The sequence below is a fragment of the Pecten maximus genome, chromosome 17 (assembly GCF_902652985.1).
Source record: "Pecten maximus chromosome 17, xPecMax1.1, whole genome shotgun sequence".
Lineage (NCBI taxonomy): Eukaryota > Metazoa > Mollusca > Bivalvia > Pectinida > Pectinidae > Pecten > Pecten maximus.
The window spans coordinates 21,640,850-21,658,005 of record NC_047031.1 but is presented as its reverse complement, the minus strand read 5'-3'; the positions used below and the strand labels follow the sequence as shown (position 1 = coordinate 21,658,005).

The 17,156-nt window shown below is 35.1% G+C and overlaps 1 protein-coding gene across 1 annotated transcript; it reads left to right on the top strand.

Moving 5' to 3' along the window:
* The first annotated feature begins 6,549 nt into the window (after window positions 1-6,549).
* LOC117315031 (acidic leucine-rich nuclear phosphoprotein 32 family member B-like) lies at window positions 6,550-15,803 on the top strand. Its single transcript, XM_033869168.1, has 8 exons — window positions 6,550-6,740; window positions 8,927-9,070; window positions 9,398-9,517; window positions 10,025-10,181; window positions 11,195-11,245; window positions 11,956-12,116; window positions 12,528-12,606; window positions 13,344-15,803. Exons 1-8 carry the CDS (start codon window positions 6,687-6,689, stop codon window positions 13,409-13,411), a joined length of 834 nt encoding a protein of 277 aa, XP_033725059.1. The 5' UTR covers window positions 6,550-6,686; the 3' UTR covers window positions 13,412-15,803.
* Window positions 15,804-17,156: the final 1,353 nt, after the last annotated feature.

Here is a 17,156-nt window from a genome sequence, read left to right as displayed (position 1 = left end):
AACGTGGGGAAGCTTTCTTTCCTCCCACCCTCTCAAGGAAACGTGGGGAAGCTTTCTTTCCTCCCACCCTCTTAAGGAAACTTGGGGAAGCTTTCTTTCCTCCCACCCTCTCAACGAAACTTGGGGAAGAATTCTTTCCTCCCACCCTCTTAAGGAAACTTTGGAAAGCTTTCTTTCCTCCCACCCTCTCAACGAAACTATGGGAAGCTCTCTTTCCTCCCATCCTCTCAAGGAAACTTGGGAAAGTTTTCTTTCCTCCCACCCTCTCAAGGAAACGTGGGGAAGCTTTCTTTCCTCCCACCCTCCCTAGGAAACTTGGGGAAGCTTTCTTTCCTCCCACCCTCTCAAGGAAACTTGGGGAAGCTTTCTTTCCTCCCACCCTCTCAAGGAAACTTGGGGAAGCTTTCTTTCCTCCCACCCTCTCAACGAAACTTGGGGAAGAATTCTTTCCTCCCACCCTCTTAAGGAAACTTTGGAAAGCTTTCTTTCCTCCCACCCTCTCAAGGAAACTATGGGAAGCTCTCTTTCCTCCCATCCTCTCAAGGAAACTTGGGAAAGTTTTCTTTCCTCCCACCCTCTCAAGGAAACGTGGGGAAGCTTTCTTTCCTCCCACCCTCCCTAGGAAACTTGGGGAAGCTTTCTTTCCTCCCACCCTCTCAAGGAAACTTGGGGAAGCTTTCTTTCCTCCCACCCTCTCAAGGAAACTTGGGGAAGCTTTCTTTCCTCCCACCCTCTCAAGGAAACTTGGGGAAGCTTTCTTTCCTCCCACCCTCTCAAGGAAACTTGGGGAAGCTTTCTTTCCTCCCACCCTCTCAAGGAAACTTGGGGAAGCTTTCTTTCCTCCCACCCTCTCAAGGAAACTTGGGGAAGCTTTCTTTCCTCCCACCCTCTCAAGGAAACTTGGAAAAGCTTTCTTTCCTCCCACCCTCTCAAGGAAACTTGGGGAAGCTTTCTTTCCTCCCACCCTCTCAAGGAAACTTGGGAAAACTTTCTTTCCTCCCACCCTCTCAAGGAAATTCGGAGAAGCTTTCTTTCCTCCCACCCTCTCAAGGAAATTCGGAGAAGCTTTCTTTCCTCCCACCCTCTCAAGGAAACTTAGGGAAGCTTTCTTTCCTCCCACCCTCTCAAGGAAACTTGGGGAAGCTTTCTTTCCTCCCACCCTCTCAAGGAAACTTGGGGAAGCTTTCTTTCCTCCCACCCTCTCAAGGAAACCTGGAAAAGCTTTCTTTCCTCCCACCCTCTCAAGGAAACTTGGGAAAGTTTTCTTTCCTCCCACCCTCTCAAGGAAACTTGGGGAAGCTTTCTTTCCTCACACCCTCTCAGGGAAACTTGGGGAAGCTTTCTTTCCTCCCACCCTCCCTAGGAAACTTGGGGAAGCTTTCTTTCCTTCCACCCTCTCAAGAAACTTGGGGAAGCTTTCTGTGTTTACCTAACTTTACATGTCTTCCTGTACAAAGACAAGTAACCTGATGTTAAGACCGTTATATTGGTCTGTGTTTACCTAACTTTACATGTCTTCCTGTACAAAGACTAGAAACCTGATGTTAAGACCGTTATATTGGTCTGTGTTTTACCTAACTTTACATGTCTTCCTGCACAAAGACTAGTAACCTGATGTTAAGACCGTTATATTGGTCTGTGTTTACCTAACTTTACATGTCTTCCTGCACAAAGACTAGTAACCTGATGTTAAGACCGTTATATTGGTCTGTGTTTACCTAACTTTACCTGTCTTCCTGCACAAAGACTAGTAACCTGATGTTAAGACCGTTATATTGGTCTGTGTTTACCTAACTTTACCTGTCTTCCTGCACAAAGACTAGTAACCTGATGTTAAGACCGTTATATTGGTCTGTGTTTGACCTAACTTTACATGTCTTCCTGTACAAAGACTAGTAACCTGATGTTAAGACCGTTATATTGGTCTGTGTTTGACCTAACTTTACATGTCTTCCTTTACAAAGACTAGTAACCTGATATTAAGACCGTTATATTGGTCTGTGTTTGACCTAACTTTACATCTCTTCCTGTACAGAAGACGCTTTCTCTTCCAGAACACCTGGTCTCATTCTTCTTCAAACGTTTCCGTGTAAATCTGTCATTTTGTTCATATCTTGCCATCGTTTTATTGATTTTATCGTCTACATGTGGGTGTTTCACCTTGATTTCCTTTTTATTTCTGATGGATTTCTGTTATCTACATACTTATTTATCTATTTGTAGTAAAGCTTTAGTTTGGATCACCTGTCCAAAGGGTTGGTATGTCAATAATAACAGACAAGGAGTAATAATCTTGGGCAAACAACTCAGTGTGACGAAACAAAACAAAGTTAACCTATAACCCAGGTCACGGTGATCATATTTGTTTAACAATCTAACGGCTTCTTCTAATCAGCAGACTCATATTTCGCTAATAACTTCCTGGATTGAAGTCATGAAGAGTTTCCGGGGGAAAAAATTAATTTATAAACCGATACAAAAGGATATAATGTGTAATCACTCCAACGACTTCTGGTTATGATTTAATGGAATAAAGCCAAAAAGTTTAGTCAAAAGATATGACCTTGACCTACATTTACAAAGTGATGTCGTCGTTAAAAAACAACAAAAAGTTGCCGGTCTCCAGTATTGCGTTTTTGTGGCATGTTTTGACATACAAACATCACGTGATTGGATGGAGACATGTTGATGAGTACCGCGTACATGCAGGTTTCATAGGTATCGTCATTATATCAATTGAACGTATCTTACGGTATTGCACTGCCCCGGTTTTCATTTCGGGAACGTGCCATTTCGGGGGTTTGGCCTTCATTTACAACACAAAGCCATTGCAGAAAACCTGGTTTTTAATCGTTGGTCTATGTTGAAGCTAGCCGTTTAAATATTTTGTTTGTTCATAATTAACGATTTATTTACCATTATTCTTTTCAATTTTTGGTCCCAAGCCACGGACACTTGCTCTTCCGGTCTTTAAATCGTTACACATTCGCGTAAATATTCTGTTTGTTCATAACTAATCTTCGGTTCATCGATTTTGTTTCAAAGTTTTATATACTGAAGTTCTTTCACTTCTTTTTTTCAAACAATGGACACTTGTACTTCTGGTCTTCAAATCGTTGCACTCTCGTGTAAATATTTTGTTTGTTTATGATTAATTAACCTTAATTTGTTTTATTTCATGTTTTTTCTCATTGTTAAATCTCATTGTCAGCTTAGAATGCTAATATGACAATTCATCTAGAACCCGTGTATTCGTTTCAGGACGTTAAAAAATAATTTTGCCAATATCACCGACTGTGACAGTGAATATTGATATACATTTCTGACCAATTTTGATTCTATGATTCTATGATTCTGTGATGATGATGATTCTATGATGATGATGATGATTCTATGATGATGATTCTATGATGATGATGATGATGATGATGATGATGATTCTATGATGATGATGATGATGATGATGATGATGATTCTATGATGATGATGATGATGATGATGATGAGCGAGTCATCTTTGGTGTGCATAATACAAATCGCTTTGAAAGATGATGATGATGATGATGATGATGATGATGATGATGATGATGATGATGATGATGATGATGATGATGATGAACGAGTCATCTTTGGTGTGCATAATACAAACCGCTTTGAAAAATAAAAATAGTTGATTGCATATGTTAATTTGATAAGAAATATTTGGAATTTGAGTTCCATATGGGCATTGGCCTGACGCAAGTTATCGCAACTTATCAATGTCCTATCCATAATAAGTATGTACATATGCACAAAATATAGCAATGATCTAAATATGATCAGCAAATAGTATATTTTACATAAAAGAACGGGAACGTGGGGAGAGAAAAAAGATAGAGAACCGAAAGATTGGATGATGCTTATAAAATAAGGAAGTGACACGCAGTATTTTCATGCATTCTGTCAATTTGAGAGCTTTTACATTCAAGATTCAGGGCCTGCGACCAATGTGATATCATTCGGCAAATAAACGTTAAAACTAATTCTTGGACGATGAAACAAGTATTACTGTCAGCTGAAAGTTCCGGACGCATACAGTTAAACAAAAGCCCGTATTATTAGTCAATTTAATCTTCGTAAGTTTAAAACATTGTTGCCAATTAGTTAATTATTCTTTTTCGTGGACTAATGCTTATTTTGATATTATATCGTCTATTTTTAAATTGAGGTCATCTTTAAAGATGAAATACCGCCGACAGCGTATAAAACTGTTCGTTACAAAATTCATCGACCTAAAATTGCATCTTCGATATAGAAATATATCTAAATAACATCAGGGAAAAAATAACAGCGTTCTTGAACGAGATCTCTTTACAAGACCGGAAATAGCATGTCCAATATAAAGAGACAGGGCAGGTCATATCTCTTCGTGTGGAATTAATAACTTCAAATTTTCAGACAAACTCAAACTTTTGGAGAGTGGATAGCATTCACTATGTCATTTTAAACTTTGTATAAAATAAACAACAAACTGTTCTGTTTTCAGTCGATCATGTTGACACTTTCTTGGACTTTGCAAGACGTTAAATACGTTTGTGTATTAAAATGGCAGGATGTGTCCTTTTAAAATATCAAAAAAATCAGTTCAGTTAATATAATGGATGTGAAAAATTAAATGTATTCAGACTTTTTTAACCATGGTAACATAAAAAGCTTTCTCTGAACTTACCTTGGCATAGTGTATGTCACATCTAGACTTTTTCGGTAATTTCTTGGAGGCCCCTGAAAGCTTGTGAAGCGCAGTAATATAGCAAGTGTCAGTAATCAGCAGTACAAATATATTATCCGTGCGTCTAAAACCTGCTTAGATATCATCATTAATTCTTTCTTTCTTTTTTTTTTAAACAAAGGATACTAATATTCCTTATATTAAATTCAAAATATATAATCATTTATTGATAATTATTTTTCGAAAGAATACAGCGATGAGAAATGAGAGCAACGCTTCAAATAAAAAACATTTAAGTATTTTTGTTTATTCCTATTTTTGTATCAGTGCAGGCTAACGCTTTTAAAATAAAACTAACAATCTATATTCCTTAACGTAAGGACACTTCTTCACTTAGTGTTATTATTTGTTCGTCATTAAAAACATTAACGAATTGAAGGAAAGTTCCTTACCTAAGATTTCCCCTTTAAATCCAATAATGCTTTTATATAGAAAAATTAAGACTAATGAGTTCCCTTAACTTAGAGACACTGGAACATCCGGGCCCTGTTCTTATTTTATTCTCGTAATTTTATAAATAAAGTAACTTGTTGAAATTCGAAGTTTCCAATAATATAATTTGTACTGATAGTCGAGGTGGAAATACATTGTGCTGTTAAATTTTGTGCTCAAAATCCAAGTTGTAGAAAATATATTTTCATATCAGATATTCACATGGTATATATTATATTCAAATGTTTATATTGTTTAAATATATATATGTGGTTTTTTTTTTTATCAGACTGGTATGATTATTTGTCACACGATATATAACGAAACAGGAATAATTATGACCGATATGAAAGAATTCCTAGGATTAAAAAAAATGAATGAGGTTTTCAGTAACATGAAGAAAAAAATCTTTAATCGTACCCAAAAATTAGCCCTCTAAAAGTTTGAATAATTTGAAATTGATTTTCATACTCTATATAAACAAATGTAGTAAATTCAGGAAAAATTCACTAACATTTTCTGTAAAAATATTGATAAAATCCTCAAATCTCCTCACGAAAGTACTCTTTGGTGAGACATAGTTCTATGAAGTAACACAACACGTATGTTTCATAAAATTGTGTTCGAACTTCAAAAAGTCCATGCCGAGTCTTACTTCCAACTTACATAAACAACACCCTGTGTCTACTTAAAATTTGAGAAATCCTTTTTTTTTTTTTACAGTGGGAGGTACTACCCAATTTTATAAAGATTAACTATTTTTGGCTATAAAACAGGCTAAAATATCACTATTCATAATATTCTCTGCTAAAATAATTTCTGCATTGTAAATAAACCGATATAATAGCACGTTTATCAAACCACAGTGAATGTCAGAGTGTATTGTATCTATAACTTTAAGCTATTGTTTTGAAAATTCCTAACATGATACTCAACTTGTTCACTGATTATTGCATTCAGTGATATGTGTATATAACTGTTATATCAATAAATTCTTCAACTTTCTGTATCACCTCAATTTTTTGATTTATACTATTTAATAAATAAACATTAAATAGCCAATTATATCAGATTTAATTAATCCTGTTGTTTCGGTTGTTCATCTTTCTCAATTAAGTTCAAATTCCGATATTATTTTGTCTGAATTTAATTTCAATGATGTTAATTTTGAGTTAAAAGTAAATTAATTAATTCTTTTTCTGAATGAACCCTTTTTTTGTCGTCGATGATCGTAGTAAAACGCGTGTGTAAAATTTGTTGTGGTTTGTGGGAAATGTAGGATGACATCATAGAATCCCTCGATGTTGATTGGTTGAGAAGTCACACGCCTCATTCATATTCATATCCGATTCACATGTTTGGGGTGTTACAATTGACCAATTCCGAGACCCCTCTAGGAACAATTGATCAGCCCGCGCACTCTGGATTCTCAACAATCGTTTCTGCCGCAAGTAGGTGGTGATATTGTATACTAAAAACGTGCAAACATGGAAATGCCAAAAAGGATAGAGTTGGAGTCGAGGAAGAAACCGACGTGTGAGGTAGTACAGATTATTTCTTTACTTTTTTCCTGATTTAAATAGCATTTTATCAGTTTGTTTGGTGTTTACATGACCTCGGGGCAGCCGAACATGTGCTTATCAAGTGTGTCTTCTGAGGGGGACAAGGCTATTTTCAAATATAATTTTAAGTTTTGGGCTTGAAATCGACCGCTAAAAAGACAGAAGTTTGAACAGGATAATTTTAGTTGTGTTGGCAGTGTTTTTCAGGGATGAATGTACAGAGAAAATTGTTTACTTCTGCATGTTTTTGTGTAGTCTGTACTCTGATGTCGGCTCAAATATGGCGCCTCTTGTTTGTACAGAATGAGTTGTCAATGTTCAGAATATCTCTCTATCCTGCAAATTAACGACTAATCATCTGAATACATGTGATAATAATTGTTGCATATACATATAAATATCATGTGACATGTTGGTTTCAACTTGAATGTCGATTAATATGGTCACCAGTCAACTGGACCCACAACTTGTGTTTGCTGATGAAAACTTTCAGACCGATTATGTCCGCTTTGTCCGGTAAATGGACTGGTTTCATCACACATGCCTTGCTTTGTTTGTACCCATTCCCATGTACATGTAATTATATATATTGTAACGATGACCTTACAGAGCAATATTCTCAATACATTCGTCTAACACGAGTGATTGTAAACTTGATGGTGCCTGGCCTCAATGCAACAACGTTCAACGACAACAACATTGGTTCGCCATGTTGAATCTGTCCACAACATCTTTCTTCCGGCTAGTTGATGTATATACATGCATGAAATGTTGAAAATATTATAAAAATCATTTTCACGAAACAGCGGCCTCATTTATATTCAAGCGCGTCTGTAGAAACCAGTCTTGTCAGTGGCACCCTACGAGCCATGCCACGGTCACAGTGACTTGTATATGGTTTGTCCGCCATTAGCCCGTCTAGCTTCATCTACGATAAATTCACACTTTACAGGTCGTGTTTACATCATTTTGATTCATTTAGACCATTTGTACCAATCCGAAGCATTATATAAATGTCTTGGTGAATTTTGATAGGTTGGAAAGTGCAAAACACATCCAGGTCGGTGACCTACTTTCGTCACACAAACGAATCTTCCACGTACTGGGCCATGTTTCACTGAAAATCGATTGATCACAAATGGAGCAAATATAGGGTATTATGAAATGTAACAAAAAATTCACCTTAAAACTGTTGATTGTTGATCTTTTGATATGATTTTTAATTCAGAAAACTTTGCAGAAAGTTATTTTCTCACTTTGCTTCTGGTTAGCGTTACCTTTCACGGTCCGCCATATTGAATTCTTACTGCAAAGTATCGGCATTCAGGTCGACATTCTCCGACCACATTTGACTTAATTCGACAATTTCTTTTGATGTTTTCAAATTCATATTACAAGTAAAGTTGGTATAAAACTTACCAAATACCTAAGCGCGAGTAATTCACTCTTTAATTCAGGATATAACGTAGCGTTTTACGTGGTGGTGCTACGTCAATGGCTTGTCGAGATAAAGTGCCTTTGTTCGCATATTGTACACTCAAGCGTCCTAACTGCGCACAACCTAATGTAGACCCACTGCCTTGCGGGGGCTTCACGATACCAGCGAATTCACGGATATAAAATCAATGACAGTAATTTTGGTATTAAATTTGGTCAATTATAAATACACTGAGGCCATTTTAATGAAAATTGCTGGTAAAATCATACGTTTTCACTTGCTTGTACTTAAGCTTTAACAGCGATGTCTTGCCAAGGTGCTTGGTCACGTGATCGTCATAAGGTTATTTACGTATTGCTACGCGGAAGGAAGAAAAATAGTTCCAGTCATTCTAGTTCCTTGTTTTTCTCGAAAAAATACTTGTATGCATTGAGTATTCAATGTTATACACACATACTTACCAATATATCGAATTAAAATAATTGCTGTGTTGTTATTTAAGGAAATTGTGTTACTTACAAAAAAAATAATTGCAAAATTTAAATCTTGTCAAAAATATGTTTCTTTTAAAAAAATATTGTCGAAAGAACAGTTAAAATAGCCATGCTTAAATGTGCCATATTGAACATTACATTAATAATCAGTAGTGGGTTTTTTTTGTGTCTCTGAGCTTATGTTTGTTCTATACAAACTGACTTTTGAAATTTATCTTATTTTTTTTCTTCAGATTTTGGAGTTGAACCTTGATAACTGCAGAGCCACACAAGTTGAAGGACTTACAGATGAATATACAAATCTCAAAAGTCTTAGTCTCATTAATGTTGGGCTCACCACATTAAAAGGATTCCCAAATCTACCAAATCTAAAGAAAGTAAGAATGGTTTTACTGACTTGTTAATTGTTTATCAAGTTATTTTGTTACATATAAATATGAATATTTCCTCTACCTCCAGTGCTAACTAAATATCCTTCCTTCCATGATAACATTTCCTTTCTTTTCTTAAGAGATGGAAAGACTTTGAAGGGGGATTTGGGTTTATAAAATTGAGAATGGAAAATAAGATTTAGACTGGGAAAATGTACACAGAACAATATTATATCTTTTCAATGTATAAATTATATTGTTGGAACGATTTAGTTGATTACATTCTAATGATAATGATTTAATAATTAATTTTGTGATCTTGTCTTTGTTCAGTTGGAACTAAGCGACAACAGAATTTCTGGGACACTCAACCATCTTGCAGGATGCCCAAAGCTGGAACACTTGACATTAAGTGGGAACAAAATCAAAGATATTGAAACATTAAAACCATTGGTAAGTATTGTTGAGTCACCAGTCGTGCTCAATTTTCGTAAGAATGCTTAAAACTATTGGGAATGTGCTGTTAATTGATGCAAATCAGTTGGGAGTTTTTAGAAGCAACCTCTCGATAATGATAATGGAGAAGATGAAATGAATTGGCTGATTGATGTCAAAGTAGAAAAAGCAATCATTTTGTCAAATCAGAAATGCGAATATAGGATAATTAACTCAAATTCTAAGTCGTTCAGGAAATTTGCAACCTGCATCCTTGAACGAATAATTACTGTTGAATGTCAGTACATTTCTTTGGAATTCAAAGCTTTCAAAAAAGTGCAATGGTATTTTTGGTCTAGATGTGCTGGAGATATAAAATAACTGAGATACACTGATTTCAAAAAATTCATTTGAAAGTTGAACGTTCTTGTGGTTAGGCTGGTAAAGTTTAAAGAATGAATTCTGACAACTTGGCAATCTAATCAAACAAGTGTTCATGCCATTTTTGCATTCTTCTAATTTCAGGCAGAGCTGGAGAATCTATCAAATTTAGATTTATTTAACTGTGAAGTAACAGCATTAGACGACTATAAAGAGAAAATGTTTGAATTGCTACCTAACCTAAATTTCTTAGACGGTTACGACAAGGATGACAGAGAGGCTGACGAGGATGAAGATGAAGGTAAGTAATAAGACAACTCAAAGTGGATATTTCTACCAGGTGGCCTATATGGCTACCAAGTCCTAAAATCTAGGTGCCAATCGGAAAAATTAGTCACCCGACCAAGTTGTCTTAACATTTGAAAAAAAAAAAATTCTTTAATACAGTATAACATCTCTCTAACTTTTTCGATTGTGAATGTCATTTTAGCACTGATGACTGCAAGCTTTGAAAGATTAACACAATTGCAAAATTACAAAAAAAAATGTAGGGGCTATGCAGGCGCCTTAAAGTCAATAATTGGTCACCAATGGTGAATTTAAGGCACCGCTTTGAGCCCCGAGACACCAAACTATGATAAGTTTGTTGGATTTCAGGGAAATTTTGGCTCTTTGTAGTAACTACCTAAATGAACAGTGTAGCATGTGAGGTCTGTAGCATTTTACCCAGGGCAATTAGGACAAAATATCATGCCCATAGGCCAAGGACAAAACAAATTTGCAGCAAAGAATATTCTTATAGACTATATTGCTAACAATAAAAAAAAGATCAATTTGACAATGGATCATGTATTGTTTTACCGCCTATCAGCAATTTGAGTTGTTTAGGGTCAAATTCTCACAATTTCAAATTTAAATATGTCGAGAAAGCATTTGTGTCCCATCTAAATTCTACAAGTACAGAATGCTGGACTGGCATGAAGATTTAACTCTGCATTATTTAAATCTCCTTCAAAATATTGGTCGGCATGATAATTTGGGGAGTTCTGCTTTGGACGATTGAAAAAGCAGATTAATTGTTGAAATGAATTGACACAAGAGAGTTTCAAATTTGAATTCAGCTGTATGTAATATCTGATTAAGAAATTTAAGGGTATTACAAATTTTGTGTTTTGAATCGAAATGGGAAACATTTGTTGGTTGATGAAGTAGTTAAAGGGAGATAACTATGGTACTGGTAGTCAATTACATGTCTGTTGGGAAAATATTATAATTCTTGCATTTGATTAATTTATTTACTAAATCTATTTCCAGGTGTTGATGGTGAAGTAGATGAGGAGGAAGATGATGAAGAAGAAAATGAAGGTACGTGATGAAATTGAATTCAATTTTTTGGAAATATTTCCCTTGTAACGTATCAGATTTTGGAAAAACTAGCTATTTCATTGTTTCAAGAGGCAGATAATTTCACATATTACAGTAGTGAATGCAGGGGTTGGGAAGGACAGGGGGCACACAGATTATTTATGGCCCATAGAAATTTGAAAATATAACAAATTAAAGAGAAAAAGGCTCATAAGAATTGATAAAACAGTGGTAAATGGCCCGTACCTAGACTTGGTATTCCCAATCCCTGTGAATGTGTTGAAAAGTAGTTGCCATGAGCACTTAACTACTTAGTTGTTGGTGCAGATCTCGCCTTTTGCCACTGCTGACAAAATGTCTAGCCTCAACATGTACAGGATACTAGAAATACATCACTACTTGTGTACCCACTGGCTTTTGCTTGTTACCATTCAGTTCTTGTTTTATTTTGCCATAACATATGTTCATAGAGATTTACATAGAGAAGACAGGTTGATGTTTAATATTGTCTTTATGAATTGAATTTTTAAAAATGTTGATCTTTACACATAGGTCTGTAAAAAAAATATCATAGCCAGGTCTTAAAAAAATATCATACCCAGAGATTGTACAAATTTGTACTGGAGAATTCCTATCCGATAGAACTATATAAAGATTCAGTGCTTTTTCGTTGAGTTCATTTTGAAATTATCAAATTTCTTTTGTATTAGATGATGAAGAGGAGGATGGAGAAGATGATGATGAAGACGACGATGACGAAGACGATGATGAAGACTTGGATGATGATGATGAAGTACAAGACATTGATGATGATGAAGAAGATGATGAGGATGCCTCAGCACTCCAAATGTTACAGAAAGACAACATTGAGGTAAAATTTATTGTTGATAACAGTGTTTTCATACCTGTCAACTTTTAAAATTTAAAATTGAAGAGAATGAATTTTGTGCTGAAAAACTTTTTAAAAAAATTGGTGCTGAAGAGTACAGGAGAAAAGGTTGCCTTAACTTGCACGTTTTGATACAAAAGTGATGCATATATGCAGTATGATTTGTTTTAATTGTTCTATACACTTGGAATTTCAAGTGAATTTGGAATGAGATTGTTTAAGGTAAACTGCAAAGTTTAAGGTATTCACTACTTAATATGAAATAATTTCAGTTGGAAGCTTTTAAGTGGAATCCATTATAATTATGGTTTTAAAAGCCCTCTTAAATGACCTTCGCTTAAATAATATCAAAACAAATATTTCTAACTTGTGTAATTGTTTTGATTTTACCAGGATGATTCAGAAGGAGAAGACTTTGAACCCGGAGATGTAGATGAGGATGAAGATTTTGATGAAGATGAGGATGAAGAAGGTAAATATAACAATACCTGATAGTATTCTGTAGTACAGTTGGGTTTGTAAGATATTTAATCAGAGTGGTGAATTCCTGTAATTTCTCATTAAAACAAGAATAAATTGAGATATGTTGCAGGGATGACTTTGGGCAGAGATTTGGGGATTTTTACCCCTTTTTTTTTCAAAAAAAATCTCATTAAAAATTCAAAATTGTACCACTTATATGGACAAATCTCATAGGAATTTTGCTAATCTCATAAAATCTCCCATATGTTTTAAGAGCCAGAGTTATCCCTGATGTTGATGCAACTTGTGTCGAAAATTGCGAGAAATTTTGTATTAAACGAATGTACTCATTGAAGTGAATAAATTTGTTCAGCTTTTGGCCATTTTTCATGTACAGACTTCATTTTGTTATGCCTAGACTTCCACATCATAATTTAAGGTGGACACTGTATAAACAAGTTGTTATATTCCTTACTGCAAATCTGGAACTTTTTAAATTTAGGAATTCAGAGATGCCTAATTCCAACCAAAGTATTGATGAAAATTATTCCAACCAAAATTATGATAAAAAAACAACTACCCTCTGTATGGTATTTCTGTTGATACCGCTTTGTGAAATACAAATTTCAAAAATTTTGTCAAAGTGGCAATAAGAAATCTAGGTTATGCCATTATGATTGAATAAACGCATCCCTGGTGAAGTCATTGATAAGTCTTTGTATAAAATGTTGCTTGTTTGTGTTTTAGGAGAAGTAGTCCCCCAGGGTGTGAAGAGGAAACGAGACGATGAAGTGGAAGATGAGGAAGATGATTAGTTCACACACATGGGGAAGAGGGGGTCTATCATTTCATTGTCATTTAAATATTCATCTCCATTTTCATCTTAAACTCCATCCAAAACATGGATTGAAAGACAATGAGTCAACATTCTCTCATCATCATATTATGTATAATAATTGACTTTGTGTGTTGACGAGAACTGACTTGCTCTGTGAGGAGTTTCTTGGCGGCTTCAATTGCCTGTATCCTCCCAATATTGGATCCACACAGGATGTTCAGGATTACCTGTTTAGTGTTTCATTCATCTGAATTTGAAATGAGGAAAATATATTGCATTCATCTTAAAATTTACAATGCTTGTTAGTCATATGATTTGAATGTGGAATTTTCAGGGATAATTTTGTGATAAAGTTTCTGGATCTTGACTTTTATTCTTACTTCAAACTTCAAAAATGTATGGTACATGAAAATCTTATCAACTTTCTTTAAAAAAAAAGTTTTATCAAATAATATTCATGACACAGAATTATCCCAGTTTTTTCCTCAAATATGATAAACATTTTGTTGTAAACATGAAAATGAAAAAGGCTTACTTCAAGTTTAAGCAACATTTCAAATTAAGAAGAATAGTGATAAGACTGGACAGAATCCAGGACCACCACTTGTGATTGCATCTGACCTGACTTCAAGTTATTGGAGGGTGTACACGTATTAGTATGGACTAATTTGGTTTGCTGTCGACATGGAAACGCCTGCCATTGATGAAGTTTGGGGAAATGAATGTGATTGATTTGTAAAATACTACAGACAGAAGCTGTACTACACCTGTTGAATTTTCTGTTTTGGAAAATAATTTGTAGATATGATATGTTTTCTGTAAACAGATAAAAATTGTAAGCGATTAATTTCTTTGGGCGATAATTGGCTATTTTATTGTTTCATGGTTGTTATAAGACACCGAAATAATCGTTGAGATTGTTTTGTAAAAATGGGAAATACTATTAAATCCGTGAAATTATCGTATTTATCCTGCTATAAACCTAAGGTAAAACATTTTCATGACATGGATTTGGGTTTATTTAATATGATATGAATTTTATATGAAAAGCAATATACATCCCTGTGGAATGTGTGCGATGTCATTGTGCCATTATATATCAGTCGGTGCTCCAATAAGTCGTACATACATACAGGTGGGCTTGTTTCAAGATCTGGGTTTATTGTTGGATGAATATGAACATTCATGAAATGATGAAATATCCAATTATACCATACCGTTTCTGACTGATGCTTTGTTTTGTTAAGATTTGAAAAGTGCCTGATCTCTCCCATTGTGAATGTATTCAAATTTGTTTACAAAGAATTCTTGAATTCTTTTGAAATTTTAATCTCTGTTGACTATTAACTGGTCCGAACTCTTTATTCTATATAGCAAAAGGAGTTTTAAAACATTCATTTTGGGTTGGAGTTTTGTTGGTACATAATTATGAGTGTTATGTAAAGGATTTTGAAAGCATGTTTGATGTGGAAGGGAACGTATTTCTTGCACAAATCACTGTTTGGAATGATTGCTGAGGATCTTCTCATGAATGTCTTTTGAAAGTTTGCATTTAGCCACCGTATTGTTCTACTGGAAGAGATGTGAATTAGAGTTATTTAACCAAACCAATTATGACTCTGTAGAATAGTGTTGGGAAATGAAATGATGAAAAAGTGTTAATTTTACATTACATCTTCATTATTTATTTATTCAGTTGAAATGCTGTGAAAATTTCAAACTTTTGAAATGACACGTTTTTTCTGCATTTGATAAAAATAAACCTGTTAGATGGTCGATATTTAGTTTATAACTTTTCTTGTGAAGATTTTTGTGGTGCAACTATTCTGAAAAAAGTCTGTACAGTCCAGCCCTTTGATCCAGCAACCACAAGACTGGTCAGTCTTAAGTTTTACATGACAATATTGGCAATCAAACTATCTTCCTGGTCACTTTAAGCTTGGAACAAAGGGCTGATCGACTGAAGAAAGAATCTACCGCATATTTGATCAGACAGGGTTTTTACTTGACTCTTAACTTTGTGTATTTGGCTCTGGAAAAATGGAAAAATTAGTTGCGACTGTTAAGTTCAAATTTTGTGATTTAATTTCTCATATTGCTCCGTGTCAAAAGAGTCGACTGAAAGCCCTGTATCTTGAGAAATTAAGACCGATATTTTTAGAATGTCACAAAATACACGTGTTCACAAATGTTGGGTTGGTGGAGATAACTCTGAGCGAAGATTTGGGTCAGCCAAGACTGTCTTGGGTGTCCAGATGTTAGAGTGTGGGGAGATATCCTCGCATGGTAAACCATACTCTTGGACCAATATTTGTTTTGGTCTTTGTAAATAAATAGAATGCATCTTTATATGCAAATATAAGTAAAAACTGTGTTGTGTTATTTTTGTGAACTACGCTAGCCAAGGGTGTTCTTTGAAAGAAAGAAGAGTATCGTAACACCCTTGGCTAGCGAAGTTGTATTTATGTGGAACTTTGCTCAAGCTTTTATCTTAACTGAAAACTGAAAATGTCCAAGTTCAAATACAAAATTTGTGTTGCTGCCTTTTCCATCTAGAAGTCTTAATTCAAACTACAGCTTCCACTGTACAATTTGGATCATCATGGTCAAGATAAGCCATAATAGCTATGATGAAAAAAGAAAGGAAATACTTAGCGTACTGAATTACTAACTTTCACTTGTGTAAGACAAAGGGGGAAATTTGGAGGAAAAAAGTTAGTTATGCTCCACTTTGTGGTGTTTGGCTCCAAAGAAAAGGACACAGCTGTAAGAAAGGGCACTCCTAACTACATAGAATGGAAGTGATTGATATCAATCTGGGACCATATATAGAGTACATGTCCCTGATCAATCCTATTGCTGAAAACAGGCAAAACTCTTAAATATGTCAAAATTCCTTCGTTCTATAACTATCAAGCAACTCTCCCGTGGAAGGGACAGGGCACTCCTAACTACATCAGAATGGAAGATATATAAATCTAGGGACATGTATGTCACCGATCAATCCTATTGCTGAGAACACTTACAGGCAAAACTCAATAAATATGTCAAAATTTAAAACCTTGTTAACACTTCATGTTATTATACCCCAGCAACAAAGTTAGGGGGGTATACTGGAATTGGGTTGTCTGTCCGTCTGTAGACACATTTTTTCCGGACTACTTCACCTAAACCGAAGGACCGATTTCAATGAAACTTCACACAAATATAGGAGACCATGTGTAGATATGCATGCCACTTTTTCTCAAAATTATGGTTACTATGGCAACTGGTCACTATAAACAGGTTTTCCGATAATAACCATAACTTTAAAGTTTGTCCAGACAACTCCCCAGGGGCCGATTTCAATGAAAATTCACACAAATATAGAGGACCATGTGTAGATGTGCATGCCACTTTCTTTTTCTCAAAATTATGGTTGCTATGGCAATTGGTCACTATATTACTGCGTTATCTTAGTTAGCCTCTAATTAACAGTTCCAATTCACCATTGACTTGTGCAGATTGCGGGGATATTAGTCAGCCATCCTGGCGACAGTTCTAGTTGTAGCTTACTTTCCCAACTTTAAAGTAGAATCTATCAATTGGAAACGAAAGTTTTAGTGTTCAATGCTTCTGATTTGTATCTACATCAGATTTACTTGAGAAAACAAAGGTTTTTACCAGAAGAGAATCTTATCCACAAAGTAATACCAAGTACATGACGTATACAGTTGGGTAAA

Bases quoted from the DNA above. Each gene is read 5' to 3' on its own strand.
- LOC117315031 (XM_033869168.1), top strand. From the start codon at position 6,687: ATGGAAATGCCAAAAAGGATAGAGTTGGAGTCGAGGAAGAAACCGACG. The intron at 9,071-9,397 runs GTAAGAATGGTT...GTCTTTGTTCAG, and splicing joins ATCTACCAAATCTAAAGAAA to TTGGAACTAAGCGACAACAG. The intron at 12,607-13,343 runs GTAAATATAACA...TTTGTGTTTTAG, and splicing joins TGAAGATGAGGATGAAGAAG to GAGAAGTAGTCCCCCAGGGT.